Source organism: Mustela nivalis (genome assembly GCF_964662115.1).
Source record: "Mustela nivalis genome assembly, chromosome: 11".
NCBI classification, from domain to species: domain Eukaryota; kingdom Metazoa; phylum Chordata; class Mammalia; order Carnivora; family Mustelidae; genus Mustela; species Mustela nivalis.
In genome coordinates, this window is record NC_139030.1 from 92265586 (window position 1) to 92284796 (window position 19211).

The 19211-nt window shown below is 34.0% G+C and overlaps 1 protein-coding gene across 4 annotated transcripts in view; it reads left to right on the plus strand.

Annotated features, from left to right (window-relative positions):
* Positions 1-19211, plus strand: part of ERBB4 (erb-b2 receptor tyrosine kinase 4) — a 1156853-nt gene that overhangs the window by 847142 nt on the left and 290500 nt on the right. For all 4 annotated transcript variants that reach the window (XM_082691066.1, XM_082691068.1, XM_082691069.1 and 1 more), the window contains exons 6-9: positions 4864-4982; positions 7698-7839; positions 10952-11065; positions 12836-12962. In XM_082691066.1, the coding sequence (XP_082547192.1) occupies positions 4864-4982; positions 7698-7839; positions 10952-11065; positions 12836-12962 (502 nt within the window). The remainder of the gene's footprint in view (positions 1-4863; positions 4983-7697; positions 7840-10951; positions 11066-12835; positions 12963-19211) is intronic.

Sequence of the window (19211 nt, forward strand, 5' to 3'; positions counted from 1 at the left end):
TTTAAAATGAATTATAGACTGCTTTTGAAGCCAATCCCATAATTCTCATTAATGTCTTAAGACAAAATTTGGAAAAGTAGTGACTATAGAAAGATGTTTCTTTGGATGTTCTTGAAATGGAATCACATAGCTAAGATCAAAGTCTCCTGAAAAAATATATGATAAACAAAATTGCTATTTTGAACAATTTAAAATTGACTCAACATATATATGAATGAATAATTTAATGTACATATTTTAAAAGTTTCAGAGCATAATAATTATTATTGAACATAAGCTTGTACTGTTAGATTATATTTTAAAAACATGATCATATTTAAACAGTATGCTCACTGAGAGAATTGATCTTAATGTGAACATTTAACAAATAATTTTAAAATTGGGGTACCTGGGTGGCTCAATGTGTTAAGTGTCTGCCTTTGGCTCAGGTCATGATCTGAGTCCTGGGTTCAAGTCCAGCATCTAGCTGCCCACTCAGTGGGAAGTCATGCTCTCTCTCTCAAATAAATAAATAAATAAAATATTTATTTAAGAATTTTTTAAATTAATTAATTAATTAATGGCTGATTATCTTCATAAATCTTATCTACATGTTTGGTAGGAAAGATCAAGGTATATAAATGAAGAGAAACTGAAGCATTTTGTATAGTAACTTGACCCACCATAGAGTTAAAAATAGAAATGAACACTCAGACATACGTGCCTAAGATTAAAATATAGTGTGACTTATAAGCTATTAATGCGACTTACTTCATGCTATTTCTGGCTGAACAATGCCTGTCAACTTAAAGCCAGTTAATAGACTGTTCTGTGATAGCACTTATTTCAAATCTAGTAATTTGTTTACTTAACATATGTCTGCTATTTTAATTAGCGACTTGGGCACATCAAAAGAGCCTTGTTAAATCTGGAAGAGAGAAATTATATATGAATTTTTTTTTTTACAAAAATGTCTATCAAAATTGTTTCCTTTATATAGTATGAATTACTAATTAGAATATATAAATAAATATATTACTTGGATAAAAGATAGGAACATCAATGTTAAGCCCAATGTAGGACTATGAAGATTAATAAGTGTATATAATTTGTTTGGCTATATTTCATGTATGTAATGGTTATGTATAATGTATATAAAATATAAATAAAAATTCCATCATGACAGGTACAGTTCTAGACTCTGGAATATACCAGTGAACACACTGTATAATGAGTGAGTTGTAAAATATGTCAGATGGTGATCGATGCTATAACACAGATGGAGGAAGAAGGGAAAGATGAAAGGAGAGAAGGAAAGAAGGAAGCAGAGGGAAGGAAAGAGAGAGAAGGTAAAGAAAAAGAAAAGAAGAGGAGGATTCATCAAGAATCAGTAGTTTGGAAACGATTCAGTATTAAATAGGGGTTGACTTCCCCAGGAAAATGAGATTTCAGTGAAAACTCAAAAAAAAAAAAAAAAAAGGATGGACCAAATTGATTTTAAATTTCTTAAAAAAAAAAAAAAAATTAGGGACATGTGCACCCGAATGTTTATAGGAGCAATGTCCACAATAGCCAAACTATGGAAAGCACCTAGATGCCCATCAACAGATGAATGTATAAAGAAGATGTGATCAATACACACATACACACACACATAAGAATACTATGCAGCCATCAAAAGAAATGAAATCTTGCCATTTGCAACGATGTGGATGGAACTAGAAGGTATTTTGTTGTGCGAAATAAGTCAATCAGAGAAAGACAGTATCATATAATCTCTCTGATAAGAAGAATTTGAGTGGTGGGGTAGGGGTTTTGGGAGTAGGGAAGGAAGAAAATGAAACAAGATGGGATCGGAGTCTGCTTCAGATTCTCTCTCACTCTTCCTCCTCTGTGTCTCTCTCTCTCAAATAAATAAATAAATAAAATCTTTAAAAAAAATGCACCGACAAATTGAGACTTAAAATTTGTCTTTTTCAAAATCTTCTTAAAGATTGTAAGACGTATCATATAACTTTATTTTTGCAAAATAAAAAAAGACAAAGAGTGAGTCCAAGTGTTGTTTTTGTTTAAATTGTATTTGATGTTTGTACTGATTGCACTACATAAGTAGAAATATAATCATGTTCAACAGAAGAATATAGTTCATATTTAAGCATCATTCACTATTTTATGAATATCATAATCATGTTCAATTAAAAAGGATTCGAGTGAAAATATGGAATCATGAAGAATTTAAGGAACATTTAAGTCTAGTAATAGACAATAACAATAATTCTGTTATTTGGATTTTGGTATGCTCTATTTCTTGGCATTTTAATATTTGTCTATTTACATTTTTAGTGTCCTACCTCTTTAACTCTCTGCATTTTTTAATATTCATTTTTATTTTTTTTTTTAAGAGAGAGAGCGAACATAGTGGGGAAGGGCAGAGGTGGAGGGAAAGTCTTAAGCAGACACCACACTGAGATCTCATGACTCTGAGATCACAACTTAAGCTGAAGCCAAGAACTGGACATTTAACCAACTGTGCCACTTAAACATCCCTGCATATTTTTTCTTTGATATGTGCATTAAGCAGTCAACAAATAACTTTCTTTGAATTGGCAATATACGATTTATTTAGTTGGAGAGGATACTTACTTCTGTGTATATTAAATGCCAAACATTATACCAGCCACCAGGATAAAAACATGAAAAAGGCAATGGACTTCAAAAAAACTACGCTAATAGTTTAATAGGAAGAGTAAATATAAAAAAATACAAAGTGTTATGATAAGTGAAATAATATGTAATAGTTGCCGACCACTATCTAACAGAGACCATGTTAAGCAATTTATACAGATATCTCTTTTATCTTCAACCTCATTAGATAGGTACTAATACTAAATCCATCTTAAAACTAGTGAAGTGAAATACAGAGATATTCAATACCTTGCCCATATCACAAGAATAGAGTTTGGGTTTGAGACTAGACCTTTAGATAACATAGAATCTGCATTAACTTCCTCCCTGTGTAGATGAAACAGTGATAAACTGACTTATCCTGGACCCATCTCTGGAGTTTTCGGAGAGAAAGTGACATCTGAACTGGATCTTGCAAATGCGTATTTGCGAGGCAAAAAAAGGGAGGGTTTTTAGCATGGAGGAAAGTATTATAAAACAGCAATGAGAATCAAAATTGGAAATGATCTATGAAATCAGGAATCACAAGTGGTGATTGTGTGTGGCTGGATGGGAGAAGCACAATGAGAGATGACAGTAAAGATCAAGTTGATGAAGGATTTATCCCTTGCTCGGGGTTTACTCCTTTAGTACAGGGATGACAAGTTCTGCTAACAGCTCTGATTTATAGGCGGTGGCTTGTATTTTCAAGTCATCGCTTTTAGAGCAGCTGGAGGATTAATTGGGATCTGAGAAAACTTTTAGCAGGCTATGCAGTCATTTAAAGATTACTTTTCGAACAAAGTTGGAGTAGAGAGAAGAGACCATAATGAGGAACATTACTTAGCAATTTTATTCAATAATTTTATTAGAAAGGAAAAGCAAAGGTGAGGGGAAAGGAGAAATAGAAAACACGTCCCCAGCTTTTAGCTAAGCTACTGAATGTATGGTGCTAGCAATGATCAAGGGAAGGGTTGAAAGAAGAGAGATAAGCCTGACTGGTCGATGGGACAGGGGGTAATGTTCTCTATGATACATCTTGGGATATCTAAGTGGGGTCTTCTGTAGGCAGCTGGTAACATATGCTGCTGCTCAATAGACAATTCAATTTTGGATCTGATGTCATCTACCTATAAGTAGTATGCAAATAAGGGATGGATGATTTCATCTAGGCATGAGCCCATGACCTAAAGAAAATTGACAAGCCCAACTCTGGGGAATGCTATTGTTTGAAAGACAGATCTTGCTATAGTAGCAGTGAAGGAAGCTTTGAAGAACTTGTCAAAAAGATGGAAGGAAACCAGAGTGAAGTGGAAATACAGAAGCCACGATGCAATGTGCTATACATATTCTGTAGCACTCATTCATTTCTGTCAATACTTTAAATATATTTCTTTGGAATAAGAGAAGTAAGTGTCCCTCAAAGCTGTAATTTTGATGCCCAGCCTATACCACCAATTTTTACTAAAGCATACCCTAATATAGTGGTGTCAGCTTGGATCAAAGGACATTATAGGAAAAGACCAATGGAAATTTGTGTTGCGTCTTCTTTGAATGTGTCTCTCTCCCCCTTCCTTCCTCTCTCCCTCCCTCCCTCCCTTCTTTCCTTCTTTTGAGGCTATGGCTCTGTTCTTTACACAGGAAACTTGGTAGAAATTTCACTTAAATATCAAGAAAAGAAACAGTGATGCTATTCCTGACCAGGTTACTATATATGTATCTGTTTCTCTAGCTATATTTATCTATCTACTTGATATGATTTATGTAAGATGCAATGTGAATCATGTAAAAGTTTGTTTCCATTTTTGCATTGACTCTAAAAGGCTTAGATTACTTCTGGGGAGATCTTTGTCATAAAACCTTACTGTGCACATGGGGGACTGACTTCACTGCTGACTCCATCTTTTGCAAGCTGCCAAAATGTTTCATTCAATTATTTCAAATTTGATTCTTCCCTGCTAAGTTGTATGGTTGTTTTGTAAAGCATGGTAAGTGCTTGCTGGAGCAAGAAAGAAACAAATATTTCTATTAATTTTGAAGGTTTTTGAGCAGTGCTTATGACCTGTTGCTGACTTCATTTGGTAAACGTGAGCTGAATTGATCAATGGTGGGTTGAGTATTGTTACCCGAAAGCTCAGCTTTTCTCAGCTACTCCAAAGCACCTTAGAAGTGTCCCTTGGTGACTGACTTTGATCAGGCTCCCATCTCTGTCTTCCACAGTGACAAGGACGGTGTGTGCAGAACAGTGTGATGGCAGGTGCTATGGGCCCTATGTCAGTGACTGCTGTCATAGAGAATGTGCTGGGGGCTGCTCGGGACCCAAGGACACAGACTGTTTTGTAAGTCTTGGCGTTTCCCTTCTACTTCTCCTATCTCTCTCCTTCCTGGTGGGACTCAGGCACATTGAATCTTTAATTAAAATAAGACCAAGTTTAACCATTTTAGCATTAAGAAAGATGCTCTGCCTTCCTATAATTCTTTCCCTCACTAGGTGGCTATTGATTACCTAGGATTGTTCTGTTCTAGCAAATGAATTATATCTTTCTGATGTAATTTATAATACAGGTGAGATGCATTAGAGAATATGAAGAGGAACGTATTGAGATATCTTTTTAAAATCTAATAGCATCCTTCTAAAATTTACATGGATCACCTGTTTATGGTGTTGCATAGTTGAGTATTCTGAGTGGGGGCTCTTGAAATTTTATTTCTTGGACTTAAATTTTAAGATTATAGCTATAGATTTCAAGATTATTCATAAATTGACAAGTTTAACTATTTCCCAGTTTATTTTGTTTGCAAGTTAATATTTTTCATAATTTATAAGATTAACAAATGCATGCTTAAAGCAATTTGTATGCTAATCTGCGTGATTTTTATTTTAGAAAGGGACACTTTTCTTTCCTTAAAATTAACATTTATAGCTTGTTGGGGACATGTTTTAATTACATTTTAATATCCCCAATACAGTTATTTCTGTTCTTTTGAATACAAACAGTTCTGTGAGCTATAGTTAACACAATTTCATATACAGATGTTATTTTCATTTTAAGTTAAAAATCATAAAAAAGAAATTGCCTTTGCTGTTAAAAATGAACACAGAAGTTCATTTTCTTTTTTCACATTTTCAAATACCCAGAAAATACACATATAGATTTAAAATTGAATATTTTTTCAAATTGAGCCTCAACTCTGAAAATAAGCAAAACATAAATTAAAGCTCTCATGATATAGTCATTTCTTAATTTTCTTAACGTCACAAGAAACTTAATTTGTTGACCCTAATCCTGTAATGAAACAAAATTATATATTGCAGAAGTCAGTAGTGAGGAAGAAGAAAAGAAACATGTTAAAATTTCAAGGAAGGTGCTTTAGCAGGTCTTGAAGTGAGACCTTTTCTCTTGGCTAACACCAGACACAAGGTAAAGCTTGATGTCCAGGATGCTGAGCAGCTCTTAACAATTCCAAAACAGTAACAACAAAAAACACCAATAACCATAACTTTCACTTAGAAGTTTTTCATTGGATTTATTTTCATGGTTCCATTATCATAATAAACAGAGTGCCGGGTGAGTCTCAGAGTTCTCATTTCATTGCTTTTATGGAATGGTTCAATGACTCTACTTTGGCATTTGGTACAGAATGTTCAAGAATGCCAGACCAAAGCCTTGGTGTAAGTTAGGTTGTTTTACATGCTGTCTGGAAGGTAAATTGGTTTGATTCCTTTAGTTTATGTCCCTTTGTTGCCAAGCAATCTGCTCACAACACTGCATAAAGTATGTTCGTAAAGCAATTATGAGGACACATGAAGTTTTATAGCCATAAATTAAAACTTAGTGAGTTTTGTAGATTGCTTTTTAATAGATTCTTCCTGGAAAATGTCATCTTAGTGAATAATGTATCATGAGTGAGTCTTGTCCTGATTATGCATCTAGTAGACTATCATCAGGGAATTGTCATGTTGGTGATAAAGTGCTTGCTAAAACAACAATTGATGAAGAAAATGTTTTGAGGAAACAGAATGAATTAGTGCTTATTAATAACCATACAATTTATGATGAAATATAAAATATAGCTTGAGTGCATATTAGCTTACTTCCCCAAACCTCAATTATTCCTATGACGTTTTAAGTTGTTTAATTAAGAGAATTAGTTCATCCACTCTTGAAAGCGATGTCTTATGTACTTATACATATATTCTATTTTTATACCAAATACTTCTCTGATGGTAAAATTGTTTTTTAATTCTTCTCAAAGGCATTAGAATGCATTAATAAATTGAGGTCTCACTAGAAAGGCATAAGGCAGCAGAAACAAACTGTTTTGTTTGAACTTGATGGTGTTTACTAAATGGCCTGGCATTATAAAAAAGACCATACAGGAAATGGCAGCACATTGTTTAATTGTGAGATAAGTATAGGCTGCTTCTCTTCATTTTGGCATACTCCATATTTATATTTGACTAGTCACCTGCCAGAGCTTTTTCTTCAAGTCCAGTTTAAATGGCTGTTACAGTGTTTTCTCACTATACAACGGTGATGAATGTGCTTACTACATCAATTATGGCACTGAACAATTCCAAACACCTGATTTAAGGAAACACTAGACTGTAGACTTGGGGAGTTAGTTAGTGTCAGACTCTAAGACTGAACATAAACCCCTTGAATAGTGTGAGTTGGAATTATTTTTCACTATTAGCTAATTTTAATATGAAACCATTATTAGTTTGGAGATTACTGGGTGGAGACTAGGTAACTTGAATATCAATATCTTTGTATAGATTGTATATTCATTGACATTAGAAAAACTGTTTTGTAAAATTTTTGAAGTCCAGAACAAATTTGAACTTAAAAATAAGCACTTAATGACTATAAACCTGTCCAATTTTATACTTTTTGTGAAATATAAAAATAGAACATACACATATGTTCTATATAAATATTAACTTAATAAGTAAAGAACACATTCTTCTCACAAAGTTGTTAGAACAGTATTCCTTTAACAAGTATTATGAAGGTTATTTTTAAACGAAACTAATATTTTCTGTGTTTCAGGCCTGCATGAATTTCAATGACAGTGGAGCATGTGTTACTCAGTGTCCCCAAACTTTTGTCTACAATCCTACCACTTTTCAACTGGAGCATAACTTCAATGCAAAGTATACATATGGAGCATTTTGTGTCAAGAAATGTCCCCGTAAGTAACAAGATAAGAATAACCAAACTAATTAGATCATGATTTTAAAACACACACACAAAAATCGTGTACCTGTATTATAAGTTAAAATTTGCGACAATATTGTGAATTACTTGGATAGAGGTACTATTGCTACCATTTCACTAATAAGGAAATTAAAATTCAAAAAATTGAAGTGATTAGTCTAAAGGCTCAGCAAAGGATTGGAATGTTTGAGTTTAGAGTATAGTATCGTTGCCTTCTAAACTTACTGTTTTTATTATTCCTCAGTGTTTTTGCACATGATGCTGTTTCTCAAAAAAAAAAAAAAAAAAAGAGAGCCAGCTTTGTAATGAATGAGGTCAGCTTCTAATCACAATGAATTTTTACCTAATATCCTTTCTGATTACTTCTTTATAATAGAATGTATAGAATTATAGTTTTAATATCAAATCTCATCATAAACAATAACAATAGAAGTGAAGGGCTATTTAGAGGCCTTTACAAAATTGACAGCTCATCCTGTAACCAGTTTAGCTTTCATCAGGAATTCAGTAAATGTATGTCCTCATATTTGCTCCAGTCAGTTTCTTTGCTTGGAATGAATGATGGGACATTATTTCTTTATTGCTTTATCTACCAGAAAAACTGAAAAACAAAACAAAACAAAACAACAAAAAAAAAACCCTTAAAAAAAACTTTAAAAAAAATCACTACATTTGTCCATATATTCATTTAAAAGAAGAAGGTTTTACAAGCTATAGCATGTCACTCTTATGGTTTTTTTTTTCATTTTGTGCCTGCGGTTAAATAAGAAGTATAAAGGATATAAGGACATGGGATTAGAGTGGCTGTGGGTTCTGCCTTGGCCCATGTATTACTCGTGTGATTTTAAATGAACTATTTCAATTTTCTTTGTATTCTCCTCTTTAAGATGTGGCTGATAATAATCATAGCTCTTGTCACTACGAGAATTATTATAATGATCAAAGAAATGGGGAATAAGAATCAGAGAGATAGCATATAAAAACAAGTCTTTGAAAACAATGACAATTCTAGTCTTTATTATTAAATATTTTTATATTGGTTAAAAGAATAATTACGCATACAAGCTTTCAACATCTAGCTTGTGGCAAGTGGCTAACACTGAGAATAATTTTGTGAAATTACACTTCCAGTTTCCTTAGATATGGTAACTCCTAAATTTCTTTTCTTAGAATAGTTTAGTTCAGCAAATTACAGACTGGGTGCCTGGGTGGCTCAGTTGGTTAAGCTACTGCCTTCAGCTCAGGTCATGATCCTGGGGTCCTAGGATGGAGCCCCACCTCTGGCTCCCTGCTGAGCAGGAAGCCTGCTTCTCCCTTTGACCTCCCCCACCATGCTCTCTCTCTCTCTCTCTCATTCACTCTCTCAAATAAATTAATAAAATCTTTAAAAAAAATTACAGACTAAACACTTCAATATTTAGCAATGTAAATCTCAAATATTTGAGGGGCCCCGCATAAGGCATGGTTTGCTAAACTGTAACTATCTCGGAAAAACAAAGACATTTAGCTTCTAAATACTGCTCTACAGTCCTTAATCTTGAATTCAAAAATTCAAAACTCCACACAAATATTTTTTTGAAACTGATTTGGCAGCAAAACCTGAACCTAACTGATATGAGGGTATTTATAATTTGTCTTTACTCCACTTGGCATATATTGCTGCGAAAACGTAGAAGTGTTTAAATGTGAGGTATTCCTGTGACCACCTTGAAGAAAGGATGGTTCCATAATACACAGTACATTCACTTGTTGCAGGTGAATGTTCCCCTCAGATGGAGATTAGGCTGTTAAGGAGGAACAAGAAGGGACAGGCTGTGATGCAGGCTCAACAATGTACCTTTTTTGTGTGGCAGACGCCCCCTGGTGGATAACTGGGAATATCAAGATCACACTGTGCCCAGTCCCGTGGATCCATACCCATTCTACTATCCCAGACTCCCTTCCAGATTTTCCAATATTTCTTCTCCCAAGGCAAGCCACTGCTCATGAATCCATATTTATTCTAAGCTCAGGATGTGAGTGGGGAGGGGCCAGGGGGAGAGGGAGAGGGAGACAGAAAATTCACAAGCCAACTCTACTCTGAACACAGGGGCCCAACTCAGGGCTGGACCCCCAGAACCCCAAGATCATAACCTGAGGTCAAACTAAGAGTCAGAAGCTTAACCAACTGAGCCACCCAGGGGCCCCACCACTTGGATTTTATGACCCAGGTAGCAAAATGCTTGCATCCCAGACTGGACCTATACCACATATGCCTTTCCTGATCTGAGACCTCTTTAAGGCCAAAAGCCTTCTAAAAGACTGAATGTTAGACCAGAAGCAGTATGCCCAGACAGGGAAGGATACTGCCTTTAAAATACAAAGCAGCCTAGCAGGTGTCATGTTGCCTCTACTGTGGGAGGCTCTAGATGCAATAATTTGTTCCTTTTTGGGGGTGGGGGAGGAAGCATCCTGGCATATTTCAGATCTCTGGAGCCCTAAATATTTCACCAGCATATCAGGTAATCAGACATTCCTGGTTTATGTAATATACCTTCCCTAGTCTCCTTTCAAATTTCATTTTGTTTCCTCATATAAAACTGTGGAACAGTTTTTGTGGCATTCCACTAAGAGATAGAACACATTTTAAACATTTCCTCCTGGATATGAAGCGTGCTCTCTCCATCCAAGGCAATTCAACTTCAGCTTCATTTGTGCTGCATGTAACTTGAAGTATTTTTAGATTACAGACTTGCATCATGACATGAAATGAAGTGGAACTATTGAAAAACACAAACTAAATGTCATGTAGTTTCCTAAGTCTATAAAAGAAATTCACTGTGTTTTGGGGGCTCTTCAGGATGCGGAGCAGTAGTCAAGCAAGGACTAACTGTTGTTAACACAGGCTGCCCTTGGATTGGAATGTGGATGTTCAGATTCTGTTTCAGGTGGAGACATTTGAACAGAGTTGTTTTAGGGAAAGAGGCAGACATGTGTACTATCAATGATACTCATCACTGTCAGTCCCTAAAGTACTTGGTTTTAAACTTGTTTGCCGGCCATCAACATTATTGCTCATTTTGCCTTTATTTTTTCCCCCCAATCAGATAACTTTGTGGTGGATTCCAGTTCTTGCGTACGTGCCTGCCCTAGTTCCAAGATGGAAGTAGAAGAAAATGGGATTAAAATGTGTAAACCTTGCACGGATATTTGCCCAAAAGGTGAGTGATCGCTGAGATTATGCTGGCTAGAACAGGGACCTACTCCAAGGTTTTTCCATTTGCTCTTCAGTGGACTGGGTAAGTTCCCCTCTCTGAACACACACATACCTTTCCATGACTTTGACTAGTTCCCCAAAGTACCAACTATCTTAACAGTGTGTGTTATTGATTTTGAATGATGTAAACTAAATAATCCAGGTTAACCTGGGAGTTAACATTGATAGAAACTCAGGGAAAAAGTTACATTTTAGGGACGCCCGGGTGGCTCAGTTGGTTGGACGACTGCCTTCGGCTCAGGTCATGATCCCTGGAGTCCCGGGATCGAGTCCCACATCAGGCTCCCAGCTCCATGGGGAGTCTGCTTCACTCTCTGACCTTCTCCTCGCTCATGCTCTCTCTCACTCTCTCTCTCAAATAAATAAATAAAATCTTTTTTTAAAAAAAGTTATATTTTATTCTATATGCAGCAAATCTTAGAAGTTAAGCACATAACAAGGGATGGATTGTGTGATTATTTTCACATCAAGAACCCATACTAATCGCTTTCCACTCTACGCTAAATTATTTGCTATGCATATGAAGGGGTGCAAAGAGAGAAATAACATGATACTTACCCTCCAGGGCTTCAGAACTATTTTGAAAGATTAGATGTATAAAATGACAAGGAAATTTACCATACGTATTAAATAAATGTTGCAGATAATTCCTGTTTTAGAAATTGAGTGCAGAAAGAAATCCCTTCTAGCTGTGGCGTTCCAATTCCTCACCCCAATGAAACTTAAATTAAGCAGGATGAACATGCAGTCTAAATTTTCTAAATGATATTAAGCCTTCTAAAAGTCTTGATTGCCTGAGAAATGGCAATCAAGACTTATTTTTTTACTACATTCTCTCTTTCCTCTTTCCTTCTCCCCCTGCCCCATATTTTATTTGCTTCGCTTTGTTTGTTTTTTGTTTTGAGTACAGCCTTCAGAAAGTACAGGTAATACTCAATTTAAGAATTTAAGAATAGGGGCACCTGGGTGGCTCAGTTGGTTAAGGGTCTGTCTTCAGCTCAGGTCATGATCTCAAGGGTCCGGAGATCAAGCCCTACGTTGGTTGGGCTCTGTGGTCAACAGGCAGTCGGCTTTTCCTTCTTTCACTCCCTCTACCTCTCCTTCTGACCCTTCCCTGCTCATGCTGTCTAACCTACCCACCACCCTCCTGCCCCATTCAAATAAAATAAATAAAATCTTTAAAAAATAATTTAAGTATAAATATTTCAATGGCTCTTGCTTCTGGTTACAGCTCCCAACATTAGTACTTTGTTTACTATATATTCTTAATTAGACCAATAGTAAACCACAGTTTGAAGAGCATCATTAGACTATGAAATTATTTTAGTCAAGTGAGTAAAATATCATTGAAAATGATATTTTAGGGTAGATGAAAAAATAGTTGATTGTACATGCCAAAAGCAAGCATTGATTGTTGGAAGTTTGTTTTAGTTACATATGTGTTATGCGGGTATACATGGACTTGATATAAGATATTCTTATGTGTCATGGTCACGAGACTACAATGCAGGGACAATATTTTAAAGCAGGCCCAGCAGTTAAGGTTGCATGAATAAATTTTTAGTTTACTTGTTAGAAAACTGTGTATGTCTTATGATGAACTTTCTTCATTTTATAATGAAAAAATACTGTTATTTTATAATAAAGATGCAATGATTTATTGACCAAAAAAATAGTTGCTCAACTCCCTGATGGTGAGTCTTGTTTTCTGCAGCTTGTGATGGCATTGGCACAGGATCACTGATGTCAGCTCAGACCGTGGATTCTAGTAACATTGACAAATTCGTAAACTGCACCAAAATCAATGGGAATTTGATCTTCCTTGTCACTGGTATTCATGGGTCAGTATGAAATTTTTGTAGAAAATTATTTTACGATGTGTAGACAAAGCTTAAGAGATTCTTTAGCTTTGTCTGTTTGATTCCTTTTGATCTAGATGAGCTCTTCACTCTGTTAATGTTCTTCTCCAACCAAATCAAATTCCAAATTTTACCAACAATGATAATAAAAACCACAGTTTTGAGATACATAGACTATGAGTTTAGTAACTACTTAGATTTGACAATATAAGTTTATATGTAAGCTAAAGCGTATTTGTGGGATAGTCTCCTCAAATCCACAGATTTCAGAAAGTTTGACATATTTTTACAAATGTTTAAGGAAACAGTGTCAATGGGTGAAGTGAGGAATTTCATTCAAATTCCTAACTGATTAGTTCAGGGAAGAATACAGTAATATCCTTTTTAAAATGTATGTCATAGAAAACCAATCAGTAAGTTGAAATTCTCTTGAGCTTTCAGAAATTCTCTTTGGCCTGATGTATCTTTTTCTCTTTCTCTTAGTTTAGGAAATTAGTACTAGTATAGGAGATCTAATAAATGAATTTCATTTTAGCAATAAAAATTGTAACATTTTCTGGGTTCCTTCATTACGGAACCACCTGCTGCTTTTAACGAGGAAAACAGCCAAGTTTGTATTCTTTCAATTGTAATAAAAATGTCAGTATTTTTACTTTATATTTTATCTATGTATCTATATTACTCTTAATCCCTAAATATTAGTGCTACAGGCTACAGATAAAGAATATGACTCACATATTTCAATTCAAAATCTTAACTCCCACATATATCACATCATCTCTAGAAGCAAAACAATTTAACACATTATGAATAAATATGTCCAAACAAGAATACCAAAAGAAATAGAACAAAGTGTTCCTTTCCATGCAAATAAGTTACAGTAGGTCTTATTGCATAAAGCATTTCTTTAAAATGTAGCTTTTAATATGGGTTCATGCCAGATACTATAATGGAATGTACACACTTTCTGCCCCAGATATGTTTTATTCAGCCCAAGCAATGCTTAAAAAATAAGTATATATGTTCAAGATTTCTAAGTTCTCTTTAAAAATATGTAGATTTGGTTACCCTTAACACATTCTCCTACATGGCAACAATCTTTTGGAGCCAGGTAGTTCTAGCCATTTTTAGATAGGACAACCAAATTTACCAGAGTCACTACTAACCCTCTGAATCGATTTACATTGCTAACTTCACCTCCTTCACCCCAATGAGTCAGAGACCTGGGTCAACATTTAGGTGCATCTATATAATGAAATGCATGTATGACATTTACTAAAACAATATATCTACGCTGTAACTATTTCCAAGACCAAAACTATTTTCAAAATCAAATACCACTATGAATTAAAGATCATATCATGTTAACAGCATCTTGTGAGAAATAGGAAGACATACCTACTTAATTCACATTGCCTGCCTCCACACGGGTATAATAAAAGAATTGGCCTCAAGTCCATCAGTGCAGGGAAAGATTTGAAAACACAGTCTTATAAATTGCATTGGAGAAGTTGTTTTCATTCTAATCAGACCCAACATCCATCTTTTATATATTAATGTATTCATACCTCCTTTTGAATTATGAAATTTATTTTATAATCATAGATAATATAGCCTACTAATATACATAATTTTATAAAGTGATTGTAATTCTCTATTTTTGATTTAAAGAAAAAATACAAGTAAAGTAATGGATAACAAAATATGAATTGATAGGAAAATGCTTAACTTCTACTTACTTGGAATGAAAATTTGGATTCATGAGAAATGAGATTAGAAGTTATTCTGTGCAAGAAGTATGGGGAAGTAAAGAGCAGAGGGACAGCTGACCACTGGAATAGGAAATAAGTAACAAACATATTGTTATATGACGAGGAAAATGGAAATAAGTATCATTCAAATAGAAGTAACATGACTGCAGAATTACACATAATCATGGTATGATCAACTATGAAGTTGATCATGGGTCCTTAATTGGGTGGGACATTTTAAGGTTATTTAAGACATGAGGCAAAACTTTGCTAGGAAAAGACATTTAATTTTCTTGGCTTGGGGTTATTACTAAAAGCCTATTATGTCCCCCAATATTTGTTACAACTGACATGTCTCTGCAAATGTCCCAGCTTCCCTTGAGGGAGGAAATCCTGCCCACATTGAGAACCACTGCAAGATTTCTGTGATAGTAGAAGGATTATGAACCAACGAAGGAAATCCACTGATGGTTAATCTTGTAGGTAAACCATGGGCGGGGAAGTTTGACAAAGATGATCAAATGCAGTTCACAATTCTTATTCTAGTCTTTGTTCCTTATGGAGCATACTTATCTGAAGTCTGGATTTATACTACTTGTAAAATGGTTTTACATATTCTGAATCACCTAACGTCCAGAATAGAGGAAATATTAATAAATATGTGCAAAATAGGGAAGCAGATATGTCAAGATATAAAAATATATTGCACAATAGATACCATTTATTCACAAGTTTATGAGAAGAATCATTACAAAGTATTAGATTAATCCAGACTTTCAAGGAAAACAACCTTGCTAATTCATTCAGGTGGAAATGGATTATAGGAAATTGACTTGCATGATTAGGAACAGAAAGGTAAACAAAGTCTCTCTTAAAAATGAACTCAGAAGTAAAAGTTAAACTTCCTAGTTCATTAATTTGAGCCAGACTATACTAGAGTTTTATTTGAGACTCTAACATAGACAGTTTTACTGAGTTGCTTGGCTTCCATTATATGTCAAACGCTCAGTTTCCTCCAACGTAAAGCTGAAAATTGGGTTTGTAATAAATACCTACCTTCTCTGATTATTGCAGAGATTAAGAACAAAGATGATTTTTAAGTGCTCAGCTGAGTACCTGATATATTGTAAAACATTAATAAATGGTGGAAAAATAAAGAGGCATGGGGAGAAAGGAGGGAGAGGAAAAAAAAGGGAGAGAAAAAATAAAGAAAAAGCAAAGGAGGAAGCAGTGCTAAAGAAAAATCTCAATGACTGTATTTAGTTGTAGCACAACATGTAATGTAACAGATATTATTTTTGTAGACTAATGAAAACCAAATAGAGGCAAAGTTTTTTTCATGGCAATATTTCCTTTATGGTAAGTCACACTCCTTCCTTAGTCCAGAAGATTATTATTTCTTCTTAATCATAACACTTAGAATATTTTAATACTAACATTATAATTAATATTACTGTGTCTCAACCATAATATATAAGGCATTTTCCAGGGCAAATATGCATGTTATATATATGATATATATGATATATATGATATATCTCATTCTTCCTAATTTTGTGTCAGTATGAAACATATTATCTGAAGTCTTTCTCTTGATCTTTGGAAGGTTTTGATAAAAAGTCTATTCGGTGGGACTAAGACATCTTATAAATATATAGACATATTTGTATTCATGTATACAATTCATGCTTGGATGGAGAGAGAGATTTTAAATGTGAATAACATGGAATATTATAAGCAAAAAACTTCTAGTAATTTAAAGACATGTTTTACTTCCCTTAATTCCCATTACCTTGATTTTCAACTATTTTTTAATAGGACATATGGTTTGAGTAAAGTAGCTAAAGTATTTAAGCTAATAGGTAAAATTTATAATTAAATGAGATTATGCTTTTCAAAAACAAGTTTATGCAAAAAAATAAACTTATGGTTGTCAATTACAATTTTTTTAATTAATTTTTTATTTTTTATAAACATATAATTTTATCCCCAGGGGTACAGGTCTGTGAATCACCAGGTTTACACACTTCACAGCACTCACCAAAGCACATACCCTCCCCAATGTCCATAATTACAATTTTTAATGTATAAAAGAACTCAATAAAGTTGGCTGTCATGCTCATTTTATAACACAATGGTGTCATTGCCAGAAATAGACTAGGCACTCTTAGTCCTTTATTTAGAATGGGAACCACAGGCAAACCTGTGTACAGGGCTATCCATAGGAATGTTCACCTTTCATCTCTTGTCATGTTTGATAATAGTCATGTGCATGTACTTAGAGTAACAAAATGCTCACCAAATAAGCATGTTCAAACTGTATTGCACTGAGACACAGACAAGAAAGTGCTTAGATAAGAGGGTGCAGTGATGATATACAATGGAAAAGAGACAATGGGTTTGGTGAAAAATAAAGCAATTTCAATGGAATTGTAAAAATATGTTTCTCTCTATCCTGAGCTTTATTTTGGATCACCAAACACAATGACAGGATGGGCATAAAGTTCTTTCTTGTGGCTCTGAATTTAGCTAGGGAAGTTCTCAATTTTAAAGTCCTCTGGATTTCAAGTGGCTCTAGGATACAACTCCCTGCAGGTACTTTGAAGTTGGTAAGTAGGATTCTGTCAACTTATTTTATGAGAGTCCTGAATCTCTAAAATTAAGTATATAAAATTTCTGTGGTCCATTGGGTTTCATGTGAACAGTCCAGAATTCATTTCATTCCTAGCAACTTGGAAGTATTCTCAGTAAAGGTTTGCACTGACCCCATCATTGTGTGCTTGCCCTGAATTGAGTATTTCTTAATAAAGCCAAGATATTTGATTATATGACCAGAGCTGTCCTATACACTGCTTTTCATCAAACAAGTGTTGAAAGCTCATTCTACTACTGCAGAGCTGATATTTTCTCTGCATACAAAAGTCTTTACACATTAAAAAATGATAACAACAAGATTTTTCCTGCATGGCAAACTTAATTTCTTGGCTTCATGTTCATCAAAAGCATAGTATTTTATTCGATTTATATTTAATTATAAATAGAGCAAGTTTGTCAGAACATTTAATTTAGACTTTAAGCTTTTGAGAGACATTCATATCACATTGAGGAAAATCTTAATTATGTGTGAATTATGGGCAAACTCATTTATAGCCTTCTATAACACTCCCTCTTAAACTAGCAGTTCGTTGTATCAGTTATACTTCATAGACTGAAACAGTATTTAACCAAGCAGAGTTTTTGTTGTTGTTGTTTCATTTTACTTTGTTTTTTTTGTTTGTTTGTTTGTTTGTTTGTTTTTTGTTTTTGTTTTTTGGTATTTTTTAAGATATAAGTTGGTTCACAGTATAGAAGCAGATGCAGATAAACCAAGCTGAGGGATCCAGTAAAATGGGGTTCCAGATATCAAGGTTGCTGGAACTAATGACGTTTTCAAGGTTCTAATGCAAGGATGAATTAAAGTCAATGGATTCAGACTCAGATTCCTAGAAGATAAGCCTTATGCCTTTCCGTTTGTTGGAGGGCTGTGGAACACCTTGATTGATAGCCCTGTTAAGGCCAAATCTAATGTATCACTGTATCCTATTGTTTACTTCCCAAGTGAAAAAGAAGGTTCTCAAAGATGTAAAACAACAGATGTCCACAGGAAGAATAAGGCTCAGGTGATTGCTACAGATGGATACATGCTTCTAAAAAAACCTAAGTTCATTGTTCTTAGATTTGATCTCTCTTGGAGAAGTGGTCAATGAATAGGATTTAATTTTTCTCTGGAAGGTATATATTGATACAAGGTCTCTACTTGCCTAGAATAGCAGAAGTCATCTTTCAAAGTAATAAAACTTTTTTTTTTAACTTTTCTAAGTAAAGTGTTTTTTTTTTTTTTTTACTGTGTTATGTTAGCTACCATAAAATACATAATTAGTTTTTGATGCAGTGTTCCAAGATTCATTGTAAAACTTAAAAAAAAATGTATTTCTTAAAATAGTTGAAAATATTGCTTGATTTACTGATAAGTGTTCAGTATTATTTGGAAGTATTTATTTGGTATGGTCACTATATTATAGATTAAAGGTTTCTCCTTAAGAAGAAAACTCTGAAAAAAACCCCAATAAATAGTTAATTTTAAAAGTTATTTTATGTTCATTTTTGAAAAGAAAAGATATGTATATATCAATAACATTAAGTACAAAAATATATTTATGCATTAGGAGAGGACTTTTTTTTAATCTCCAAAATTTACACCTTTTGGATATTATTAAATTTGTTATAAATTTTGTTTCAGAGGTTAGTATGATTCATAAAGATGGGAGCAAATATTTCCTGTGCTATAAAAGTAAATATAAATAAACCATATAGGAACAGGATTGCTCAAAATGATCCTTATGAAGAGTAACTTTCATACTAGTAAATATAAGGATATAGCAAAAAAAGAAAAAATATTTCTTGTGTTTGTTTTTATATATTTTATGAGATTGTAGGTGCT